Below are 21,338 nucleotides of genomic sequence, written 5' to 3' on the forward strand. Positions count from 1 at the left end.
ACTCTGCTCTGTCTTGCGCGAATTATTGATTCTGCGGAATTCGTGCTTCTCCAGAGGACTATTGTAGAGTGATGGTGGTCGTGAGTCTTGTAGGTGTGTTTGTTTTGTGGGGAGCTCGTCGTACGGAGACGGCTAGGAAACTCGCGGCGAAAGTTTCCTTTCACGTCCACGTCTTCGGTGGACATTCCCCGGCTGTGTGCAGAAGACGGAGAGGTGCCATAGAGTCAATTGTAATCAGGAGAGATCTAGAAGACATACAGATGGCTATTCGATGGTGAACTGTTCTGCGCGAGAAAAAATGACAATACGGAGAAATCTGGGGAGGCTCTCGAGCTTGTCCACGGCGGGGAGCATACTTTCACATGAAAAACAGGGGAATGGCTTTTCCCCAGATTTCGGGCTTCTCAGCGGCCAGTCGGTGTGAATGGGCGACGGAGCGGCGAGGTGCACCAAGCTGACTCCACATCACGCGCTCCTGGGCCAGCCTTCACATGCGCAAGTGCATTTTCCCTTGGTTAGATTCGGCGCGTGAGGGTCAGCGAGCTTCGAGATTCAAAGGCTGAGCGATCGCACGAGACTCGCCCTTGACATCAACGCCGCTGTGATTTGCTGCATCCGCTCCACGGCACGCCTGCATCGAGTCTAGTCTGCCTCCAACGGCCGAGGCAATTACTGGTCTACTACACCTGCATCTTCTACATAACCCACGCAGCTCCCTCTCCGCCACCGAGGTCTTACGCTGTACCAGTTCTCTCCAGTCCTCTCCATCTCTTCTACTCCCGGTATTCCCTCCCTCTATACCCATTTCACCGCAAACATGCCTGAGAGAGTCATTGTTGTTGGTGCCGGCTGTAAGTGACGACATTCCCTCGGATACTATGCGGGATTGCTGCGGTAACTGACGCCCCCTCACAGTGTCCGGGTTGAGTGCCGCTCACACCATCTATCTGTCTGGCGGCAATGTCGTGCTCCTCGACAAGAACAGTAAGCTCTTTGACACATTTCCCGATCCTCCAAGTGCCGCGGGACTAACAGCTGCCAGACTTCATGGGCGGCAACTCGACAAAGGCTACCTCGGGTATCAACGGTGCCCTCACAAGGACGCAGGTCGACCACAAGATCCAGGATAGCGTCAAGCAGTTCTACGACGACACGCTAAAGTCGGCGCGAGACAAGGCCCGCCCGGATCTGATCAAGGTGCTTACCTACAAATCCGCCGCGGCCGTTGAGTGGCTACAGGATGTTTTCAACCTCGACTTGACTCTGGTTTCGCGGTTAGGGTATGTTTTAGTCTTTCTCTCTACTCTTATTGACATTATTATGAGCATATATTAATCTGAATTTCAGAGGACACTCCTTCCCGCGAACACATCGTGGCCACGATGCCAAGTTCCCCGGTATGGCCATCACATACGCTCTCATGCAGCGGTTTGAGGAGTTAGCCGATGCCGAGCCAGACCGAGTCCAGCTCATCAAGAAGGCTAAGGTGACCAAGGTCAACAAGGACGGTAACAAGGCGACTGGCGTGACATACCTCTTCAACGGGAAGGAGACGGTTGTGGATGGCCCTGTGATATTGGCTACTGGTGGGTACGCTGCCGACTTCACGGAGGACTCGCTCCTGAAGAAGCATCGCCCGGATACATACGGCCTGTCGACCACTAACGGTGCACACGCCACCGGTGACGGACACAAGATGCTGATGAATATTGGCGCCAACGGCATTGATATGGACAAAGTTCAGGTGCATCCCACTGGTCTGGTAGACCCCAAGGACCCACACGCAAAGACAAAATTCTTGGCTGCTGAAGGTGAGAACATTCTACTGCCTTTGCACGATCTGTCACTAACTTCAAATAGCTCTTCGTGGTGAGGGAGGTATCCTCCTCAACTCCAAGGGTGTGCGCTTCTGCGACGATCTCGGTCACCGTGACTACGTCTCAGGAAAGATGTGGGAAGAGAAGGAGAAGGGTCTATGGCCCATCCGACTCGTCCTCAACTCGAAAGCCTCCAACATCCTTGACTTCCATACCCGTCACTACTCCGGCCGTGGTCTAATGAAGAAGCTTACCGGCAAGGAATTGGCGAACGAAATTGGCTGCGGCGAGGCCGCCCTGAAGGCCAGCTTTGATGACTACAACGCCATCGCCGACGGCAAGAAGAAGGATGAGTGGAATAAGAAGTACTTCCACAACCTCCCCTTCAGCATCGACGACACCTTCCACGTTGCCGAGATGGAGCCCGTGCTACATTTCACCATGGGCGGCATTGAGATCAACGACCAAGCACAGTGCCTAAACTCCGAGGGCAAGCCCTTCGACGGCCTCTTTGTTTGCGGTGAGTTGGCTGGTGGCGTCCATGGCGCTAACCGTCTCGGTGGCTCTTCCCTCCTTGGCTGCGTTGTCTACGGACGTGTAGCCGGAGAGTCCGCCTCCAAATACCTCTTCCAAAACCTCCTTAAGAGCGGTGGTGGCTCAGCCGCCTCGCGTCTCGGCCAAATCTCCCTCCACATCGACCCCAACACCCCCGGCAAGGTCTCAGTAGAATGGGGCTCCGGCTCCGGCTCCTCTTCCTCCTCTAGCACCGCGCAACAATCGCAAACATCCGCTAGTCCCGTCCTAAAAGAGGGCGCGGACTCCGCCGACCCAGGCAAGGTCTCCTCAACCGCAAACGTGAAGGACTTCAAGATCCCCGACAAGGAATTCTCCCTTGAGGAAGTCGCCAAGCACAACAAGAAGGAGGATCTATGGATCGCAGTCAAGGGCATCGTGCTCGATGTGACAAATTGGGTAGACGAGCACCCCGGCGGCCCACAGGCGCTGTTCTCGCACATGGGCAAGGACGCGTCGGAGGAGTTTGAGATGCTGCACGACGACGAGGTGATCCCGAAGTACGCGCCTGAAATCGTGATCGGTCGGGTCAAGGGGCAGAAGGTTACGTTGGAGTATTAGAGACGATGATGAGCCGTTGAGCCCTTTTTTGATGGATACGTGTACTTGTAGTATTTTGGGGGGAATTTGCTTGAGCTATGGAGTTTCGTTCGAAAATTACCTAGCTTGCGAATGAATAGATCTGAGATACATGTTCACAAGGTTTGCGACGTTCCGTGGTGAGGTGATGTCTGGGCCGAAAAGTGCCGAGGGTCGAAGTTTGAGACGATCACGTGACTGGTTGAATATGGTGAATTGGTTACAAGTCGACAGCTTAAACCTAGGAGCTATAGGACTGTTGTATACCCCGTTCACATCATCGTGTGGTTATAAAAGGCTCTCAGAAGCAATCGCTGAAACAATCACATGACCCTTCAAGTTTAGGTGAATGTATTTCACATCCAAATGCGTCGAACTTGCCTCTCTTCACCGAGAGTACCACGTGATTAAACCAAGTCAGTGAATTGTTTTCAATTCGACAACTTGCCCTTCATACCATGTGACCGAGTCGATTTTAGTGAATTGGTTTTGCTTCTACATCTTGAACTCGAGAACCACACTTAAATTGCCACGCGATGCACAAGAAATCGGTGAATTGATTATGCGTTACCCAAGCACTGGAGCACCTCGATTGCCACGTGATCGCGTGGAAATCGGTGAATTGGTTATGCCTTGACATCTCGACCTCGACATCTTCGCTTAGGGTACCATGTGACTGAGTAGGAATTGGTGAATGTGATTATGGGACGACGTCTCAGCCTTGGACAGCGGGAGCGTCGCTAATGCCATGTGATTCAGGAGAAATCGGTGAATGGTTTATGCCTTGATGCGCTGAGCTCGACATCTTCACCACGAGTACCACGTGCTTGAGAGGAATTGGTGAATTGGTTATGCCTGGATGTCTTGAACTCCACGTCCCCTTAAGTACCACGTGATCGCCTGGAATTTAGAGAATTGGTTATGCCTCAACATCTTCACCTCAACAATTTTCACCTTGACTATCTTCACCTTGGCTGCCTGTTTGGGAATAGCGTGCCACGTGAACGAGCAGAAACCGGTGAATTGTTTATGCCTTGCCACTCGACATCTCGCTCTGCGCACCTGCCTTTACCCCGCTCACGCAGAGGCCCCATTGCGTTACAAACAGTCCCCAGATCAACCGCAGACCCGCTGGAAATTTCCAGGGCGCGGATATCAGCTCTGAATCCGCACCATTTAGCCAGAGTTCGTAAATCAGACCGCTGGCAAAGGGTCTCCACGCAGAGGGTACGCATCGGTTACAAGAAGCAACCGTAGTAACTGCCAAGCTCCGTTGCCCCCCAAGCCTCCAAGACTTTCCTGTTTCGGGCTCCGGAGCTGGAAAAGTGTCGAGGGCAGAGTGAATTGTAAACACTCTTTACAAGAGGTGTAGCGGTGTAGGGAATATATCTTCTAGATGGTCCTATTGGCTGGATTTCTGTTTGGTGAATTGGTTTAGATAGGGGTGTATAGAGCGCTTCTTTTAGGGCACGCGGAGGCCCACGCAGTGGGTACAAGAAGTAACGGTAGTAACTGGTTACTACGGTTGCCCCCCGGGCTTCCAGGAGTTGCCTAATCTGGGTTCCGAGGGCTGGAAAAGTGTGGAGGACAGAGTGAATTGTAAACAGTCCTTAAGAGAAGAATAGCGCTATAGGGAGTATACCTTCTAGATAGTCCTATTGGCTAGATCTAGCTATGGCGAGTGGAATTTAGTAGGGGTATATTAGGCACTTTACCGGGGTACGCGGAGGCCACGCAAAGGGTACAAGAAGTAACGGTAGTAACCAGTTACTTCCATTGCCCCCCGGGCTTCCAAGAGTTGCCTGATCTGGTTTCGAGGGCTGGAAAGGTGTGGAACGCAGAGGAAGTATAACAGATTGCTAAATGGGGCCTAGCGCGACTAGGAATCTATGTTCAAGTAGTGTTATTGGCTGCGGCGTCGTAGTATAGGATGGTGGTAGTGGAGGTGTAGTAGTGGATGGTTTTAGGCACGCTGCGTGGACTCTTTGTGGACAAGAACTAACCGAAAGAACCGCTGTGATGTAGATGGGGGCTCTGGCCGTGGTGGATTTGACAGGAGGCTAAGGGTAGGTACGGCGAATGGCTTGTCACGTGCAATTTTAACTGCACGCCGCGTACCCACTTTGTCGACGAGAAGCAACAAAAGGAACGACATGCTGATGTAGGACTGGACACAAATCATAAATCGGAATCAGCTAGGAATAGAGATTGACCAAGTGGTTTGAAATGAGCAGACGATGCGGAAATGTGCTTCCATTGGGAATTCCCGAGCATTACGAACAGTGACAAAAGACCTTACTTGTAAATTTACATATTCTACACTTAGCTTAACGTCGCGCTGTTTACTACACAGTAGCCTGCAGCGGCGCCTTTATTCCCATGAAGCCTGACAGCTTACCCAAGAACATATCCCGATCCTTCGTCGTGAATGACGCATTCGTCTGTGAGCCCCTCAACGCCGTTCCCATCCACAGTTCTTCCTTCTTACTCCCCTTCGCTAGCCCTAGCGCGCTAATCTCATATTTCCCTCCTGCAACCCTTTGCTTCTCCTCCGCCAGCGCCTTTTTCTCCTTTTTCGTCAACCGGATCCATGGCTTCTCCTCCACCTCCTCCCCAAAGATGAGCTTCCGCCCATTCTCCACTAGTGAGTTGATAGCATCGCTTTCAGCGGAGTATATCGGCTCGTACGGCTTCGGGTCCCACGCCGCGCGCTGCAACCGCAGAAGATGTAACACGTCTCCATCCGTGAGATGATCAGCCACATCAATCAACTCCGGCTCCGGCCGTTTACGCCCTTTCTGGTCATCGCGGTCTTTCCGACCCCTTCCCTCACGCCTTGGCCGTTCTCCTCTTTCCCTTCCTTCGCGAGGAGCCCGGGGACCACGAGGCGCAAACCCCGCGCCGCTGGTAGGGCCATCGTCACGGTATTGCTGGTTCGGGTTTACGAGTCTCCGGATGAGCAGCTTTGGGGCTCCAGCAGCTGATGCCCCAGCAGTAGGGGCAAGTGTTCCATCAGGGAGTCTGGCCGGGGGTGTGCGTCGCTGAAGGAGCTGTGCCGGGGGTGGGGTGGAAGGCTTCTGGCCGCTTCTGAAGACACCTGCGCGCAGGCCGCCGATCGGGGTCATGGTGGGCTTTCGGGGGAGGCTGTTGAGTTGGGCGAATGCGTTGCTGGAGCGGGCGACGCGGGAGTCGCGTTGAGGAGTTGGGGGTATTGCTATAGACGTATAAGCTAGGTCTAAGGATGAAATGCCCTGACACAGCCGTATAACAGGGGTGGTCAGAAAGGCTGCAGGAATAGTTACCTGGTGATGAAGGGTCCTTTTCTTCGCATGCGGAGGAGGTTATGTGGAAGGCCCGTCGGGAGGCATTGGCAATGCTCGATATGTCGTGAGATAACGGCCGCCCTATTAAGCCCGCTGACGGGCGGACATGCCGCTGGTACATGGTGATGGGGGTATATATGCGATGAGGCGCCAGGATGGGATGGGAGGTCGACTTTTCGGTGGTGAGGTCGACTGCCAAGACCGAGTTAAGCTCGAACAACATCGAGTTGATCATCACGTCGCGATTATCTACACCTTTACAATTATCTACACCTTTACAAAACACATACAACATTCATACACAAGACTAGAACGGTAGACAGGAGGTGAATTCTAAGACTACCGAGTTCACTGTCACTATTGCTCAGCTCACTATACAAAACTCTCCAACAACACGCTCCATCACCACACTTACCATATCAACAACATACCGCAATCATGCTCCGCCGTCCTGCAACTCTGATCACCCTGACCGCCGACGACATTGCAAAATACGAACAGGACCGACAACGCCGACAGTGGGAACAAACCCAGACCCAGGCCTCCCAGATCTCGTTCACTTCTGGAAACGGCAAAGAGAAAGACCCGAACGACGAGCTGAAGCCGTTGCCACAGGAGAAGGGCAGGATCGCGAGAACCCGGGATGAAAGAATCATGGGGAGCAGGAACTGAAACCGAAAATCTACACGATTACACTTTGAACGACTTTGAGTAACGATTGGGATCGAGATTTGTTGTCGAAGGGATACTTTGAACATGTTGGCGTGCATTTGGCTGGAGTTTCGGAGCGCATAAACCGATATACGAAATGGATGCTCATGACTTGGGGCTCAATGGACATTGCGGCGACTCGTTTCAAGAGAGTCTCTTGCCAAGTATGGCATCTATTATCTGGAGGGTTGGATAGAGCCACTCAGATTCGGCTTAGGGAACACGATTACGGAACGACGTCCTTCTTGGTACAACCTGCACTACCGGCTTAATCTTGGAGGAATTCAGTGGCTAGCAATAAATTCAACCGTTGAAGGCTCCTTGTAAGCTACTGCGTTCCCAAAACATCAGAAGGATAGAACTTCTTGCGGCTGTCTTGCTTTTGCTTTTGCAGACAGTGTATCATGACGAAGATTCCCACGATCAGGCTCTCTTGGGCAAAGAGTAGGTCGAAGAATGCATCGTCTACATTCCAACGCACGTAAGAAAACACCACGCCCTGGAATGCACCGATATATCCACCGCGAGGGCAGTCCGATATGTGCCCGCCAGTCTCGTGCTCACCGATAGCTTCAGCCCTGATCCGCTCTGATGTCCGCTACGATGCGAACGCTACTCACTTCGAGACTTGTGTTTCTTTATATCTCATTTCCGTTTTCAAATGCAAAATATATGCTAAACCATGCTTACACACCCTCCAATTTCTTCAACGAGTTCAATCTTTTCACAGTGTGCTAGTTTCCTCTCACAAATGCGTCTCAGACCTGTTTCTAATGATTGAGTTAGGGAGATGATCCAACGAGCGGATTCGTAAACTATGTAGACCAGCCCACAGCCTTCGCTTCAGGCTTTATGGAAGACCAAACGAATAGCATCTACATCGGCGTCGACTCTGATAATGTATATCCCGTCAATGCTCGTGGACGACCGAGTGTGCGGCTCGAGAGCAAAGCAACGTACACTCATGGTCTATTTGCTCTGGACCTCAACCACATGCCCGTGGGATGCGGAGTTTGGCCCGCATAGTACTATCCTGACCACCTCTACCTCTTCATCAAAGCCCAACTAACAATCACCAGGTGGACAGTCGGAAAAGACTGGCCGAACAACGGCGAGATCGGTATACCCTCACCACTACCTATCTCCACTACAAACAGCTACTCTACTAACAACATCACTATCTAGACATACTCGAAGGCGTCAACCTAATGACGGCTAACAAACCCGCCGCCCACACCTCCGCAGGCTGCACCATCTCTGGCTCCAACCAAACCGCCACCCTCTCCCAACCCGACCGCTCCCCCGCCGCCCCCGGCAATATTGGCTGCGGCTCCGCAATGGTCGAACCGAATTCCTACAGCGCGGGCTTCAACGCTGCAGGCGGCGGCATCTAAGCCATGGACTGGACCTCCGCCGCGATACGCATCTGGTTCTGGCCGCACGGCTCCGTGCCCTCATCCCTCCACACCCCAGACCCGAACCCGGATGAGTTTAGGATCCTGAGTGCGAGCTTCGCGGGGCCAGGGTGTGATATCGATGAGCATTTCAAGGAGCACCAGATCGTGTTTAATATCACGTTCTGCGGAGCATATGGCGGGAACACGTTTGAAGCGAACGGGTGCCCGATGAGTGTGCCGGGGGATGGGTTGGGGAGTTGTGTGGCATATGTTGCGGGCCATCCCGAGGGGATGAAGGAGGCGTATTGGGACATCAACTCACTGAATGTTTTCAAAGCTGTGGCGGATGATGTCGTGCCGGAGACGTCGCTTGAGGTGCCAGCTCCGACGTCTGAGATTTCTACAACAATTGAAGTCCCTGTGGTGACGTGGGAGGTTCCTGAGATTCCGGTGCCAACGACTGTGGAGATCCCGCCGACGACGACAACCACGCTGGAGGTGCCGGATACGACAACGTCATCGTTTGTGGAGGTGTCGATTGTGCCGCCGCCGTGGTTCCCGGATGAGCCGCCGGTGTTTGGGGTGGCGCCGTTTAAGGAGCCACCGATTGTACCGCCACCGGAGGGGTATAATGGGGTTAAGGGGTTTTATGCGAATTATGGCGGGAAGGATTCCTATGCGGACTACTATGGACAGCATGGCCTAGACAGTGGGGACCGGGGCTGGAGTCGATGGAGGGAGGAAAGACCTGACATTTCGGGGGATTCCCATGTGGAGGGAGAGGATAGAGATGATGATGAAGACGAGGATGGAAGGAAAAACGATGTAGGGGAGGACGACGATGATGATGAGAGCACAGACAACAGTGAAGAAGCAGAAGGTAACGAAGAGAGCGGATGTGAGGATTAATCGCAAGACAAAGATCAGGACGAGGTGCTTGAGCCTTCAAGCAGGCTCAAACGATATGAAGGCAAGTGAAAATGGAGTCGCTTTAGGATGTGGCTATTACGAGAATTTTACGATCGGAGGGTTTACTACCAACTACATGATTGGATATCGTGAGCTGTGTGAACTGATTGAGAAGAACATTGGAGTCTCCATCACTGGCGCCAGATGATGGGTGGACTGTCATCTAAGGAGTTGAGCGAACCGGTGTGAGGTCACATGATAGCCACGTTTTCATCTCTTGCAAGCGAGGTATAAAAAGTACGGCCTGGTTCTTGAATTGCCATGCCAGAGTCAAAGTCAGATCTACAGGAGACGGCCAAAAGCAGGAAAAAGCTAGTTGATGGCACCATCACCACGCGACGAGCTGAATAGGTATGTGGGAGTGGTGGAGGGAAAGCTCGACAATGTTACGTCGTTCACAAGGCTCCTTAACATCGCAGCATGGATCGAAAAGCGGAGGACGAAGTGGCCAATGTGTGCACTGATTGCACGATGCTCACCACCAAGACCTCCTACTGCTCGCCTCCCCCTCTTCTATACGCCCAAGATCATCTATACTCACTGCCCCCGGCAATGGTCTTACTTCCAGCCCCAAACAACAGCTTCATTCGATGCTGCTAATCATCATCAACCCTTCTAGTGGCAGTGGGCGTACCCACCGGTCCACCCACCGCTACACCCACTCCATGCACCATTCACACAGTTGTGTTTGAACTTCCCACCACTCCACCGTGCGTCGTTGCTGACTTATTGTTGCTCCACAGCCTCTCCAACCCTCCCATTCCGCCGTGGTTGTGACTGTTTGACACAACCCGGCCACTGGACATGGAGTATTTGGCATCCTGTTTTTGACCCTCAGCCCAGAAGCTGGGAGAACTCTGCAAAAAGCAGTTCCTGAGCTCCGGGAGAAAGATTATATACCTGGGCCAAGGCGGGGACACGTGCTTGTTCATGTGATTCTGGTGACGGATGGGCCAAGCAGTGTTTGACACGTGCTTAAGAGGCCTCGGGGGGAGTCGGGAGGGGTCGGGATATGTGCGTGGTGATAGGAGCGGTGGCGGAGGGCTGGCGGTTCGAATCAGGCTTCGTGGACGGTTGAAAGCTGGTGGCTAGTTATGATAGTCAAGCTGATGGCCAGTGGGATATTAGTGAGGTCATAGAATGGAGAGGAGGGAGCTAGTTGAATGGACGGGAAGCGACATTCTTCACATAGCGGAATATGAAGTTGTACTGGCGAAGGAATTGGTGTGGAGAAGTGGAGTTTGGGAAGTTTATAGAAGATCAGGAAATCAGTCTAGACACTTAATGCTTCGCGACAATTGCGGAATACTGACATAGGAATAAGACTAATGATTGTATCTAACGTTCTCTAAGCTCTCCGGGTCTATTCCAAACCGCGTCTCCCTTTTTGTACGCTGTCTGTCGGGTGAAAGTAAAACAGCAATATATCGGTATGTCCCTTCCGAGACCTCGACGAGAACTGAGCCGCCCACACAACGCCCCTGGCCGTCAGCCATGCGGCTGAAGATTAGTTTACTCATAGGAGCTGTGTTTCTAGAAAGGGCTTGTACCACCGTAGTACCAACGGCCAACCTCTATTGAAATGCAAGTCTTAAGACACCTCATTCGACGTGCTGGAGTTTCAGCTCCTCTGCACTGACGTCAGCCTTCCGCTTCTTCGAACTTCCCTTCTTGCCCTTCAACACCTCTGTGAAGACCTGCTCGAGCTTCGAGACAGCGTCGTCGCCGATCTGGTAGTGTATCACAAGCCGGGCTCCGTTCAGCTTGAGCCCATACTTATCCCCGAGCGTGACGAACTTATCCTCGACGACCCCGTTCGCCGCAAAGTCTAGCCAGACCATGTTTGTGTCCACCGGATACAGCGTCTTCCCGCCTAGGTCTTGCCAGATCTTCGCCACTCGCTTCGCCGTGACGTGACTCTGCTTGAGTTTGCCGCCCAGGAACGTCTCCTCCACCGCAACCCTCGCGGGCGCCGCCACAACGCCCGCCTGGCGAAGTGCACCCCCGAGCGTCTTCCGCACCCACCGCGCCTTCTTGATGAAGGGCTCGCTGCCCACGATGATGCTCCCGATCGGCGCGCCCAAGCCCTTGCTGAAGCACAGACTTACGCTGTCGACTTCTGCGCAGAACTCCTTCAGCGTTCCTGCTCCTGCTGCAACCGCCTCCCATAGCCGGGCGCCGTCCATGTGCACGATGATATCTCTTTCTCGCGCCCACTTGCTGATCCGGCGCAGCTCCGCGAGCGGCATGATGGTTCCGTTCAGGGTGTTCTCCACTTCGATGATCTTAGTCGGGCAGGAGTGGATGTTGTCTCCCAACACAGCGTTCGCCTCCACCTCTTCCAGGGTGATGTATTTCTTGTTCGCGGGCACGATGGTCTGCACCAATGCTCCGCTCGTGCTCGCCACGCCTCCGGCTTCGTACTGGATGATATGGCAACGCTGATCGCAGAGAATGGCATTTGGGGGCGCGCCGAGATGTGCGCGTATGGCGACCTGGTTTCCCATGGAGCCGGATAGGACGAGGAGAGCAGCGGGCTTGCCGGTAAGCTCGGCGACGAAGGCCTCCAGGGAATTAGTAGTTGGGTCTTCGGTGAATACATCGTCTAGGAGGGTCGTCTGCGCTATTGCTTGAAGCATAGAGCTCGTTGGAGTGGTCACGACATCGCTACGTAGATCGAACGCAGAGGGGCCCGGCGATGACCACGCATTGTGGGTAGGTCGGCCGTTGGAGCCATTAGACACATTAGAGACTGCCCGGGCACCATTGGAGGCGACTTTGGAGTACTTGGTCATGCTGAAGGGCTGTGATAGCGGGGAATTTGTCGGTCGAGTTCTTGCGGTGAAAAAACGTGCTCGGGCAGCCCTTGTAGCTAGAGTAGCGGGGCTATGGTGGATAGTGAAGTGGAAGCCGGGGCGAGCTGCTGGCAGAATATGTGAATAATACAGGAGTTGGCCAGGTGGAGTTCCACGTACTGGCAGGCCTGCAGCAGCAGATAAGTAGGCTGGACGCCATGGTTCGGACAAAGGCGCCAGGAGCATTATGTCGGGTGCTATTGACGCTGGCTGTGGAGACGAAAATGAGAGCATCGAGGCTAGGCCGGAACAGGGAGCTGGTGCATCCTCAATGGTGGGGGAGGCTGCAGGAGCGAGACAGACCGCTCCTGCGCCGACGAGACCCATCCATGGGAGGCGAGAGAACCGACATGCTGCGCGCGGGATGGGAATGGAGGTGAAGTTGTTCGCGTTACTCGGTCGTTGCAGAAGTATTTCCCGGGAACCTGCGTCTAGGGACGCGCTTCTCCCATTTGGGACTCTTTGTGAATGGTTTCACCTGGGAAGCTTTGGGATATCAATTTGCCGCATTGGGCTCAGAGCATTGCCATATTCTCTCACAGAACGCCACCCGCATTGAATATGGTGAGGCGGCATCGTTGCGAACACGCAGGCGTAGAATGCGCCCTTTGGACGACAGAACGTGGATTCTTGCATCGAAACGGAAAGGCGCGATCTCGGTCACGGACGGGACATCATTGCAGCCAAAGGACTCGTCATTGGCTTCGTGGCATGATATAGCCAGCAGAAAGGCAGCGTCGTTGGACTGCACAAGCATACGGCGAAAGGTGAATGTATCGGGATCGCTGGTATCATGCATGAAGGCGAGCCGAAGAGCAGGCATCTGTGTTGCATGAGCCGTAGGAGCTTTGAGTGGGATATGGAGTGGAGAGGTTTGAGGGATGCACGACATTCTGGGTTTCCTTTCCCTCAGTACTGCTCACAGCAAGTCAGGCCTGTGATTAATGTATAGCATCCATCCGCATCAATCATCAATCCTCGTTCGAAGCTGGATATACTAGACCCTCAATCGGCTCTAAATCACGATATTACTCAGACGCAGACCGGTATCCCGCATGCTAGTCCTCGACAAATTACCAAGATCATCACTACGAATCACAAACCCAGTTGAAAACTGGTGACAGAAGAGTGTTTTACTATTCTAGAAGATATTTCCATTTGCCCCTTTCGGTATTTCGTAGAATGCTGAGTACATTATCATTATAGGCGTTTTTTACGACGAGTTTGAGCTTGCGTAATCGACCCTCATTTCTCCGACCCTTTTGCCCGTTCGTAGTAGTGAACAGCATTGGGAGCTTTTGCGCAGTTCGAAGTAGATCCTGTTGCATCCGTTGGCACAGAATGGCTGTCTTGAGGTCTGCCCTTGACCTGTGCGGAGTCAGTTGCGGACTTGAAGCTGCAGAGTTCAGCGTCACTAAAACTTACATGCGAATAGTACCAAATCTCGCCGAGAACGGTAGCTCCGTTATCAAGCGAACCCTTTCCTGCTTCCGTGGTGTTGTAACGCGGTCCAGTGCAGCTAACATACGGGATACCGCCGGAGTGCTTCGCCAAGGTTCCTTGAATATCAGACAGCGAGTACGCAGTCACGTTCGTGGGCCGAATTCCCGCGTGTGCGAGCCATTGGAATGTGGGGTACTTCTCGAAATACTTGATAGCGGTTTCGAAAAAATCGACGACTTCCTCGTGCTCCTTGTACTGAGGACCGTAGCAAGGCACGTCGAACGTGGAGTAGCATGTTGCGTGTTTGGAGAACTCATGGCCCCAGAAGTCCTGATTCGGGCTGCCTGATGACACCCAGTACCTGATACGCGGTAAGTGACCGTTCATGTAGTGTTGGTAGAATGAGCTGCTCACTTGTTCATCCAGGCTAGAAGATCGAATTTCCCGAAAGCCTCTACGAACGTGCTAATACCCGGACCTGTATAAGGAGGAACAACAGTGCCTACGAACCGTAAGCAAAGAACTACCTGAGAGGGAGATTGTCTCGATGTCGTACCATTGGGAAGACCATTGGTGGTGTTTGGCGACGGTGCAGGATCATATTGCCGATTCAGATCACAGTATTGCGTGTATGATCCATTACAAAAATCCGGCCACAATCCATGAACTGTCCATGAGTTTTTGGGCAAGACCTGGCCTTCTGACTCGAAACCAGTGTACGAGCTCCAAATCTGGGTCTGCAACAATAGCCCTCCAAATGTCTCTACGCAACAAGTGTCCACTTCAGAAGGAATAGCATGGGGCGAACATGACAACAATGGCTTGCCTGTCACCTGTTAGAATTTCGTAGAGTTCGTAATCCGTAAGTACGTACTAAAGAGACAAGTGTGGTTAACATTGCTCTCGCCGTAAAGTGAAGCAATGGCAGGGGCTAGAAGCAGCGCACCCGAGAAGACGAATTGAAGCCTCATGTTTGCGACAATTGAAGTTGAAGAGACGAGGAATTGACGGTATTTGAATCTCGATAGGAAAACAAGCTCGAGTTCCCACCTACCTTATGAAGTCACTGGGATCTGAAGCTCCTTACCTTGTTGGGGAGGTGGATACAAAAGCGCCGACTGGAGGCGACTTGCGATGACCCGGTTCCCGGCAATGTACCTGCAGCTACCCTCGTGGTGTTATCTATTGGCTACATGGAGAGATACAATGCGTTTGCCGCAGCAATCTACGAAGGATCATTCGGGATCGCGTTCGAGACGTGCTGCAATGACGGGCTGTGAGTCTTCGAAGGGGAGTTCGTCCGTTGCATACAAGGTAGACCATGTTGGCTCTTTCGTTCAACATTGACCTAGATCAGATTGTTCATCATTAGGATAGCGATTAGGCTTCAGAGCATCATTGTGAGGTTGAAGTCTGTAGATATTATCAAGTTCGGAAACGCCGAGACCATCCCCTCATGATCTGATACAAATACCAGCTTTAGGAACTACAAAAACCTCCTAATTTAGCACGATATCTACCCGCAAAACCAATGTTTCACCCTCCACACTTCCTCTCGCCGAAACCATCACGTGGTAGCGCGTGATGTTCGTTATTTTCCCTAAGTCCGCCTCTGGTCTCAGCCCGAAAACAAGACAAAACGATCATTATTATCCAAGAACCACAACTCCCCGGAATGTCTCCCTTACCGCAGTCTCTCCCAGCTACCGACCCTACCCAAAACCCTCCCCTCTCCGAAGTCGCTGCCGCCCTCGCTCCCTACATCCACACGCGCGCCGAAACCCTCCGTATCCGTCGCTTGCTCTCTGCACACCTCGCCGCCTCCCTCACCCACGAAGAGAGCACAGATGGCGAGACACCCATTACGCACCTCACTCTTGGGGCCCCGCCGTCCACACTCGTTGTCAAGCGTACCCCAAAAGAGCTACAAGGCGGTGGGGACGCTCGTGTGCGTGCTGCGTACCTCTCCGCACTCCAGTCCCATGCTGTAGCAAAGAAGCGATATCAGGCTCTCCGTGACGAGATAGAAGAGCTGAGGCAAAGTCAGGTTGTGGATAGTGCGTCGAGGGATGTCAATCGTGGGGACGGAGCAGCGGAGGAGTATATCCAGCTGGTCAAATTGAGGCGGAGGGTAGAAAGAACGAAGGTAGTGGATAAGGCGGTAGAGAGGGTATGTGATGCACGCCTTGTCGAGGGCGGTGCTGGAGGGATCGGGAAGAGGAGGACAGGTGTTCGAGAGGTAGTAGAGGAGATCGTGGGGAAGCAGCCGGATATACCGAGTGTGAAGTTAGAGGGGGCAGGGGAGGAGAGCGGGAAGGCAATGGTCGAGGAGATGGTTTGGCGGGTCAAGAGAGGAGTGGTGAGTGCGAAGGCAGATATGGACGCGGCGGAGGAGAGGAAGATGGAGGCTAAGAGGGAGATTGAGGCAGAGGAGGTAGGGGTGAGGTTGCAGGTTCGAGGACTGAGGGCTGTAAAAGCTGAGCTTGTGCGATGGCTAGAGGACGAGCTGGGGAAGTTGCAGGAGGAAAGCATATTAGAGGATGCGTCTCCAGTCAAGAAGCGAGCAGCACACGAAGGGAATGGTGAAAAGGAGGGGAGGCCACCGCTTGAACAGATCGAGGAGCGGTATAAAGAGTATGTCGCGGCGAGGGCAGAGCTGGTCAAAACAGTGGACACGATCAGAGGCCAGGAGAACTCGAGCATCACGACAACAGCGCCATCAAAGAGCGTCGAAATTTCGAGTTACGACACAAACACTGAAAGTGTCAAAGTGGCAGATATATTGCCATTCATGCCGTCTCTACTCCACACGGCACGCGAAGAGCGAGCTTTGCTTCAACAAGGGACGTATCTTCGGCACCAATTGGCTCTTACTTCGGAAGAAACACTCCGGACGATTGGGAGGCTGGCGGATGAGAGTCATCTTGTTACGCCAGGTGCGAGTAGCGCCTTATCATGGGCAGGTGCCGCGAAAGATGCCTCTGTGAGCACGAGACAGTATCTAGAAGACAACCTGAAGGAAGGCGAGCGCAAAGTTATCAGCGCCGAAGAGACTCTAGGCGAGGTACAGGTACGCCGGGAGAATTTCGAAAGACTCGAGGGAGCTTTCTGAGCAATGAATTCTGCTTTCGACTCTCAGCACCGACTACTGCAGTCTGTTCTCAATGGCTTCGATTTCGATCCAACATTCGACAATGTGGATCCCGCATCTTGAGTAATCTCACAATGAGTTTATCATTCATCGTGAAGAGGATTGTCTATGAATACCTGTGCTGGATTCTGGAAGTAAATGTGCGCCTTTCGGCCTTGAGAATATCAAGCTGGCCCATAGATATCAAAGTTCAATTCGCCCATCATCTTGACAAACCACCACTGCTGTGACAACTTGATGGACAGGCACGACAGAAACGTGAATTGTCTGTCTAGTTAATCGCAGCATGTGATAATGACAGGTCGCCGCTGGGCGTGAAGAAGTGGCAGACACACGGCGACCTTTTCCAATGCCCCGCGGGGTAGTTGAAGGCATGTGATTGGGCGGCCTGCAGGTGGGGCGTCGAACGCCTAAAGCTGCCTGGTGGCGCTGCCTTGCCAGAACAATAGCTCATTGACCTTATTGTCGTGGTGAATGAAGGTATTGTGGCCCGCAACACAACACAATATAAATCGGCTTGCCGCTCTCGCGGGCCTTCCTCTGGCCGGCTTCCTTCCTTTCCACCACGCTCTCCACCACGCTCTCCACCCACACTCACTGCACAACGCACATCAGTCTTTCCCACACCCACCACGCCACTGCGCACAGCAAGAAGACCACCGCAGCTATGACTATCCCGAGTGCGAAGCGCTCCTCTGACGGCTTCGCCCACCACGGAGCGCGAAGTCGGCGATCGAAGACGGACCGCGAGGGCGATGTGGTCATGGATGGAGGCATCTCCAGGTCTGCAGAAGGACGCGGAAGAGGAGGCCGTGGAAGAGGAGGCCGTGGACGTGGAGGCGGCATCAATACGGAGCGTCTCCAGCGCGAGGTTCTCAAGCATGTTGGCGACGGCGCCCGCCCTCCTTCGATGCGAAACATCACCCCCGACCGGCAGAGCTCTCTCGTGGAGTTGCAGGTCACCGGATGGCTCAACAGCAAAGCCTCGTCGAACGATGACCGCGGCGTCTCTAGCCTCATCACCTTTCTCGAGCGACATGCCACCAAGAGGAGCGCTCTCTTCAGGCAACGCGGTGGAAAAGCTGCTACCGGCTCTCGCATCAAGAGGTCTCGTGTCGAGGGCGACACTCTACACATCTTCGTTCTGCAGCAGGAATACGAATCCTACTCGCGACTGAACAACTTCGTCTTCGCCGGAAAGTCCATCACAGTCACCTGCGAGAACCCACCACGTTCAAGATCTCCACACAACAGCGGCACGTCTCCGGAACCCGCCAACGAAGTCCAACAACTTATCCAAGACTTGCTCTCCCGTCGCTTCGATTACTCTTCGAAGCTCCTCAGTCTCAACGCTCTCGGCACGGACGAGCAGCTTCAGGAAATCGGCATGTTCAAGACCCCGGAGACCCAGAGCAAGTTCTTCCTGGCGACGATGAAAGTCTGCAGCGCACAGTTCCAAACAGCAGAGGAAAAGCGCGAGACCATCCAGAGCGTCTCCCTTGCCGACAACAATCTTCCCAATCTTTCAATCGTCACGTCTCTCGCTCAAACCTTTCCCGACTTGAAGAACCTCGACCTGTCCGGCAACAAGATCGAAAACACATCTGCCCTCGGTGCCTGGAGGCATAAATTTCGACATCTCGAACAGCTTCTTCTCAACAACAACCCCATCGAAAAGCTGCAGCCCGGCTGGGAAGTCGAGGTGATGAAGTGGTTTCCTAAGCTCCGTCTACTCAACGGCATCCAAGTGCGCACCGATGCACAACTCGCACAGATGGATCAATCCAAGGCTATCCCATTGGTCCAGGCCCCAGATTTCCGGGACGAGGGCGGAATCGTACAGAACTTATTGCTCAAGTTCTTCACAGCATTCGACAGCGATCGTCCTGCGCTTGCCAACATGTACTACGACAATGATTGCAGCTTTTCTCTCAACGTCAACACTCACGCACTACGCGATAAAGATGCGCAAGAGATGCTGAAGCAAAGCTGGGATCCGTATATTCGAATCAGCAGGAATCTCAAGCATCTCAACAACCCCAAAGTCCGCACCAATCGCAAAATCACGGGCCCGGAAGAGATCACCAAGACCTGGGCACAAATCCCCGCCACTCGTCACCCGGCCTTGACTAGTGAATTCCACAAGTGGGTCATCGAGTGCGCATCCCAACCAGGCGTTCCCGACCCAACCGGAACATATCCCCAAGGAGTCACTGGATTCATGGTGACGGTTCACGGAGAATATGAGGAGCCGATTCCTTCACGCCAGGATAGGACGATGCGCCGAAGCTTCGATCGCACCTTCGTCTTGGGTCCCGGAGGACCACTCAAGGTCCGAATCCTCAGCGACATACTCACGGTACGCGCTTATGGAGGATCTGCCGCATTCAGAGTTCAAATGGAGCAGCAGGAAGCGCAACAAGCCTCTCAACAGTTGGGCTTGCCAGTGGCTGCACCGATTATAGCTCCGGTCGTGGCGCCAGCAGCTATGACACCAGTGACGGAACAGGATCTCATGGTTTTAGAGCTTGCCAAAATCACTGGGTTGACATTGGAGGTGGCCAAGCAGTGCCTGGAGACCAGCAACTGGAACCTGCATACCGCCATGGGTACCTTCGAGACTCACAAGGCAACTCTCCCTCCGACTGCATTTGCATAAAGGATATGCATCAAAGAACGGGTTCAAGGGGTGGGTCGTCTCTGATATCATTGTACGACCCTCAATGGTTTCCATACGAAGAATACGAAGCATGGCGAGCGATCACAATCTGTTATTTGGAGTACAAGGCTGCATAGGAACGGATACCCCAAGGCACTGGGCGGCTTGGAATGAGGGCATCCGGGCATGTCAACATGATTCTTTCTTGTAACTAGCATACCAAGTCCTCTGCTATAAGAGGCCCTCTACCCAGAGGCAATCGGCACAAAAGCCATATCTCTCTTCTCACCTCCAATTCTTTCTGCACGTTTTGAATGATATGACGCTGGTGATCACCCTTGGGAATATTAACGTCCACGACTCGATTAGATTGACCTCGGCGCAGGGAGATCGACCCCTCCAAGCTGCCTATGCTCTTCCACTTCAACTATCCCGCGAGCTGCACTGTCATGGCTTACGCCATGATCTATCATGGCCACTCTCACGCCAGCTTCTGCGGTAAGCCACTTCTCCATACTTCTCCAAGTTAATAGAGATACTGATGAAGCCACAGCAAGCAATTGCGCGTCTGCGCGCCTACCGACCGCCACCTACCCAATGGAACAACCTCCCACTGTCACGAAGAGCAGCCGTCTTAATCCTGCTCTTCGCTGATCGAGCTGGCGACCTCCGAGTCGTCCTTACCATGCGCGCGGGCACGCTGAGATCATGTATAACACCTTTAATCAACTTTCTAAGCTCTAATATACTAATTCCCCCCCGCCAGACGCCGGACAAGCCGCCCTCCCAGGAGGTACACTCTCTCCTCCCCATACCAGCCCGCGACAGTCTCTAACAGTGCCCCAGGTAAATCCGACACCCTCTCCGAAACCCCCTTCGCCACCGCCCGCCGGGAAGCCTACGAGGAAATCGGCCTCCCCCTCCACGACGCGCAGCTGCCCGCCCCCTTCCGCGTCGAGCACCTCTGCCAACTTCCCTCGAACCTCGCGAGGACGGAGCTGGGGGTGCGCCCCTGTGTCGCATTCCTCAACACCTCCTCTTCCTCCTCCGCCGCCGCCGAGAGCGCGCTGATCCCGCGCCTGGACCCCAAAGAGGTCGCAGCGGTCTTCACAGCACCATTCCACAACTTCCTGCGCGAAAAGGACGAGGCCGACGGCCTGGCGCACACGAGCGCGAGCGCGGGCGACTTCCCCGGCGCCGAAGCGGCGGGCTTCAAGGCGGACTGGTACCGCGGCGTGTGGACCGATTGGCACGAGAGCCGGTGGCGGATGCACAACTTCTACGTGCCTGTCGGGCCGACTAATAGCAGCCAGACGGTCGTGCGGCCAAAGAAAAAGACCGGGCCGCAGCCGAAGATTACGCATCCCAGCCCACCGGCGGAGGAGGATGCGCTGGAGAGGCAGACGCGGTTCCGGGTGTTTGGCATGACGGCGCGGATTCTGGTGGATGCGGCACGGGTGGCGTATGGCGAGGAGCCTGAATTTGAACACAACGCGCACTTCGGAGACGAGGATATGATTGCGAGGTTGTTGAAGACGGGGCGGCTGGCGATGGAGAAGAGGCAGGGGGATGAGTTGACGAGGGAGGATTTTAAGAACGCGGCGGTGACGAAGTTGTAGATGATCATGATAGAGGTTTGTATTGGAGATTTAGATATCACTTTAATCAAAGATTTGCTAGCCAGCGGCACCCTTTAGGTTTCATTTTTGCACTCTCACGATGTCACAATATGGTACCAAGTCACACACCACGAAGATATCTTCATGAAGCGCGCAAGACGAGGCATTTCACGACCACAAACATCACAGCACAACTAAGAGGTATGCTGCAACCCGAAGACTGAAATGCCACGGCACTTCCG

General features: G+C 53.6%; 8 protein-coding genes across 8 annotated transcripts; 4 read left to right on the forward strand and 4 right to left on the reverse strand.

The window, feature by feature from the left end:
- Nucleotides 1–817: 817 nt before the first annotated feature.
- BDZ99DRAFT_393455 (fumarate reductase-like protein) lies at nucleotides 818–2,951 on the forward strand (the record flags this gene model as incomplete). The annotated part of the gene is made up of 5 exons (XM_033715847.1): nucleotides 818–851; nucleotides 916–984; nucleotides 1,043–1,280; nucleotides 1,348–1,811; nucleotides 1,861–2,951. The coding sequence occupies 5 exons, from the start codon at nucleotides 818–820 to the stop codon at nucleotides 2,949–2,951; spliced, it is 1,896 nt and encodes a 631-aa protein (XP_033573617.1).
- Nucleotides 2,952–4,813: 1,862 nt separating this feature from the next.
- BDZ99DRAFT_82714 (uncharacterized protein) lies at nucleotides 4,814–5,232 on the reverse strand. Its single transcript, XM_033728938.1, has one exon. The coding sequence runs from the start codon at nucleotides 5,149–5,151 to the stop codon at nucleotides 4,933–4,935; it is 219 nt and encodes a 72-aa protein (XP_033573618.1). The 5' UTR covers nucleotides 5,152–5,232; the 3' UTR covers nucleotides 4,814–4,932.
- On the reverse strand, nucleotides 5,186–6,466 carry BDZ99DRAFT_465450 (uncharacterized protein). The gene is made up of 2 exons (XM_033720544.1): nucleotides 6,272–6,466; nucleotides 5,186–6,183 (listed from the first exon to the last, which is right to left on the reverse strand). Exons 1-2 carry the CDS (start codon nucleotides 6,411–6,413, stop codon nucleotides 5,315–5,317), a joined length of 1,011 nt encoding a protein of 336 aa, XP_033573619.1. The 5' UTR covers nucleotides 6,414–6,466; the 3' UTR covers nucleotides 5,186–5,314.
- Nucleotides 6,467–7,606: 1,140 nt separating this feature from the next.
- Nucleotides 7,607–9,442, forward strand: BDZ99DRAFT_510390 (uncharacterized protein; the record flags this gene model as incomplete). Its single annotated transcript, XM_033724470.1, has 5 exons — nucleotides 7,607–7,732; nucleotides 7,790–7,970; nucleotides 8,189–8,343; nucleotides 8,494–8,727; nucleotides 9,208–9,442. The coding sequence occupies 5 exons, from the start codon at nucleotides 7,607–7,609 to the stop codon at nucleotides 9,307–9,309; spliced, it is 798 nt and encodes a 265-aa protein (XP_033573620.1). The 3' UTR covers nucleotides 9,310–9,442.
- A 1,528-nt stretch (nucleotides 9,443–10,970) lies between these two features.
- BDZ99DRAFT_393715 (uncharacterized protein) lies at nucleotides 10,971–12,008 on the reverse strand (the record flags this gene model as incomplete). Its single annotated transcript, XM_033715854.1, has 1 exon — nucleotides 10,971–12,008. One exon carries the CDS (start codon nucleotides 12,006–12,008, stop codon nucleotides 10,971–10,973), a length of 1,038 nt encoding a protein of 345 aa, XP_033573621.1.
- Nucleotides 12,009–13,285: 1,277 nt separating this feature from the next.
- Nucleotides 13,286–14,990, reverse strand: BDZ99DRAFT_82815 (ribonuclease T2). Its single transcript, XM_033728939.1, has 4 exons — nucleotides 14,542–14,990; nucleotides 14,224–14,493; nucleotides 14,082–14,169; nucleotides 13,286–14,028 (listed from the first exon to the last, which is right to left on the reverse strand). The coding sequence occupies exons 1-4, from the start codon at nucleotides 14,636–14,638 to the stop codon at nucleotides 13,470–13,472; spliced, it is 1,014 nt and encodes a 337-aa protein (XP_033573622.1). The 5' UTR covers nucleotides 14,639–14,990; the 3' UTR covers nucleotides 13,286–13,469.
- A 151-nt stretch (nucleotides 14,991–15,141) lies between these two features.
- On the forward strand, nucleotides 15,142–19,766 carry BDZ99DRAFT_448095 (uncharacterized protein). Its single transcript, XM_033718046.1, has 3 exons — nucleotides 15,142–15,906; nucleotides 17,558–19,210; nucleotides 19,253–19,766. The coding sequence occupies exons 1-3, from the start codon at nucleotides 15,343–15,345 to the stop codon at nucleotides 19,475–19,477; spliced, it is 2,442 nt and encodes an 813-aa protein (XP_033573623.1). The 5' UTR covers nucleotides 15,142–15,342; the 3' UTR covers nucleotides 19,478–19,766.
- Nucleotides 19,767–19,901: 135 nt separating this feature from the next.
- Nucleotides 19,902–21,169, forward strand: BDZ99DRAFT_465456 (NUDIX domain protein). The gene is made up of 4 exons (XM_033720545.1): nucleotides 19,902–19,975; nucleotides 20,031–20,187; nucleotides 20,244–20,270; nucleotides 20,324–21,169. Exons 1-4 carry the CDS (start codon nucleotides 19,949–19,951, stop codon nucleotides 21,094–21,096), a joined length of 984 nt encoding a protein of 327 aa, XP_033573624.1. The 5' UTR covers nucleotides 19,902–19,948; the 3' UTR covers nucleotides 21,097–21,169.
- Nucleotides 21,170–21,338: the final 169 nt, after the last annotated feature.

This window comes from Mytilinidion resinicola, assembly GCF_010093595.1.
Source record: "Mytilinidion resinicola strain CBS 304.34 unplaced genomic scaffold BDZ99scaffold_15, whole genome shotgun sequence".
NCBI classification, from domain to species: Eukaryota; Fungi; Ascomycota; class Dothideomycetes; order Mytilinidiales; family Mytilinidiaceae; genus Mytilinidion; species Mytilinidion resinicola.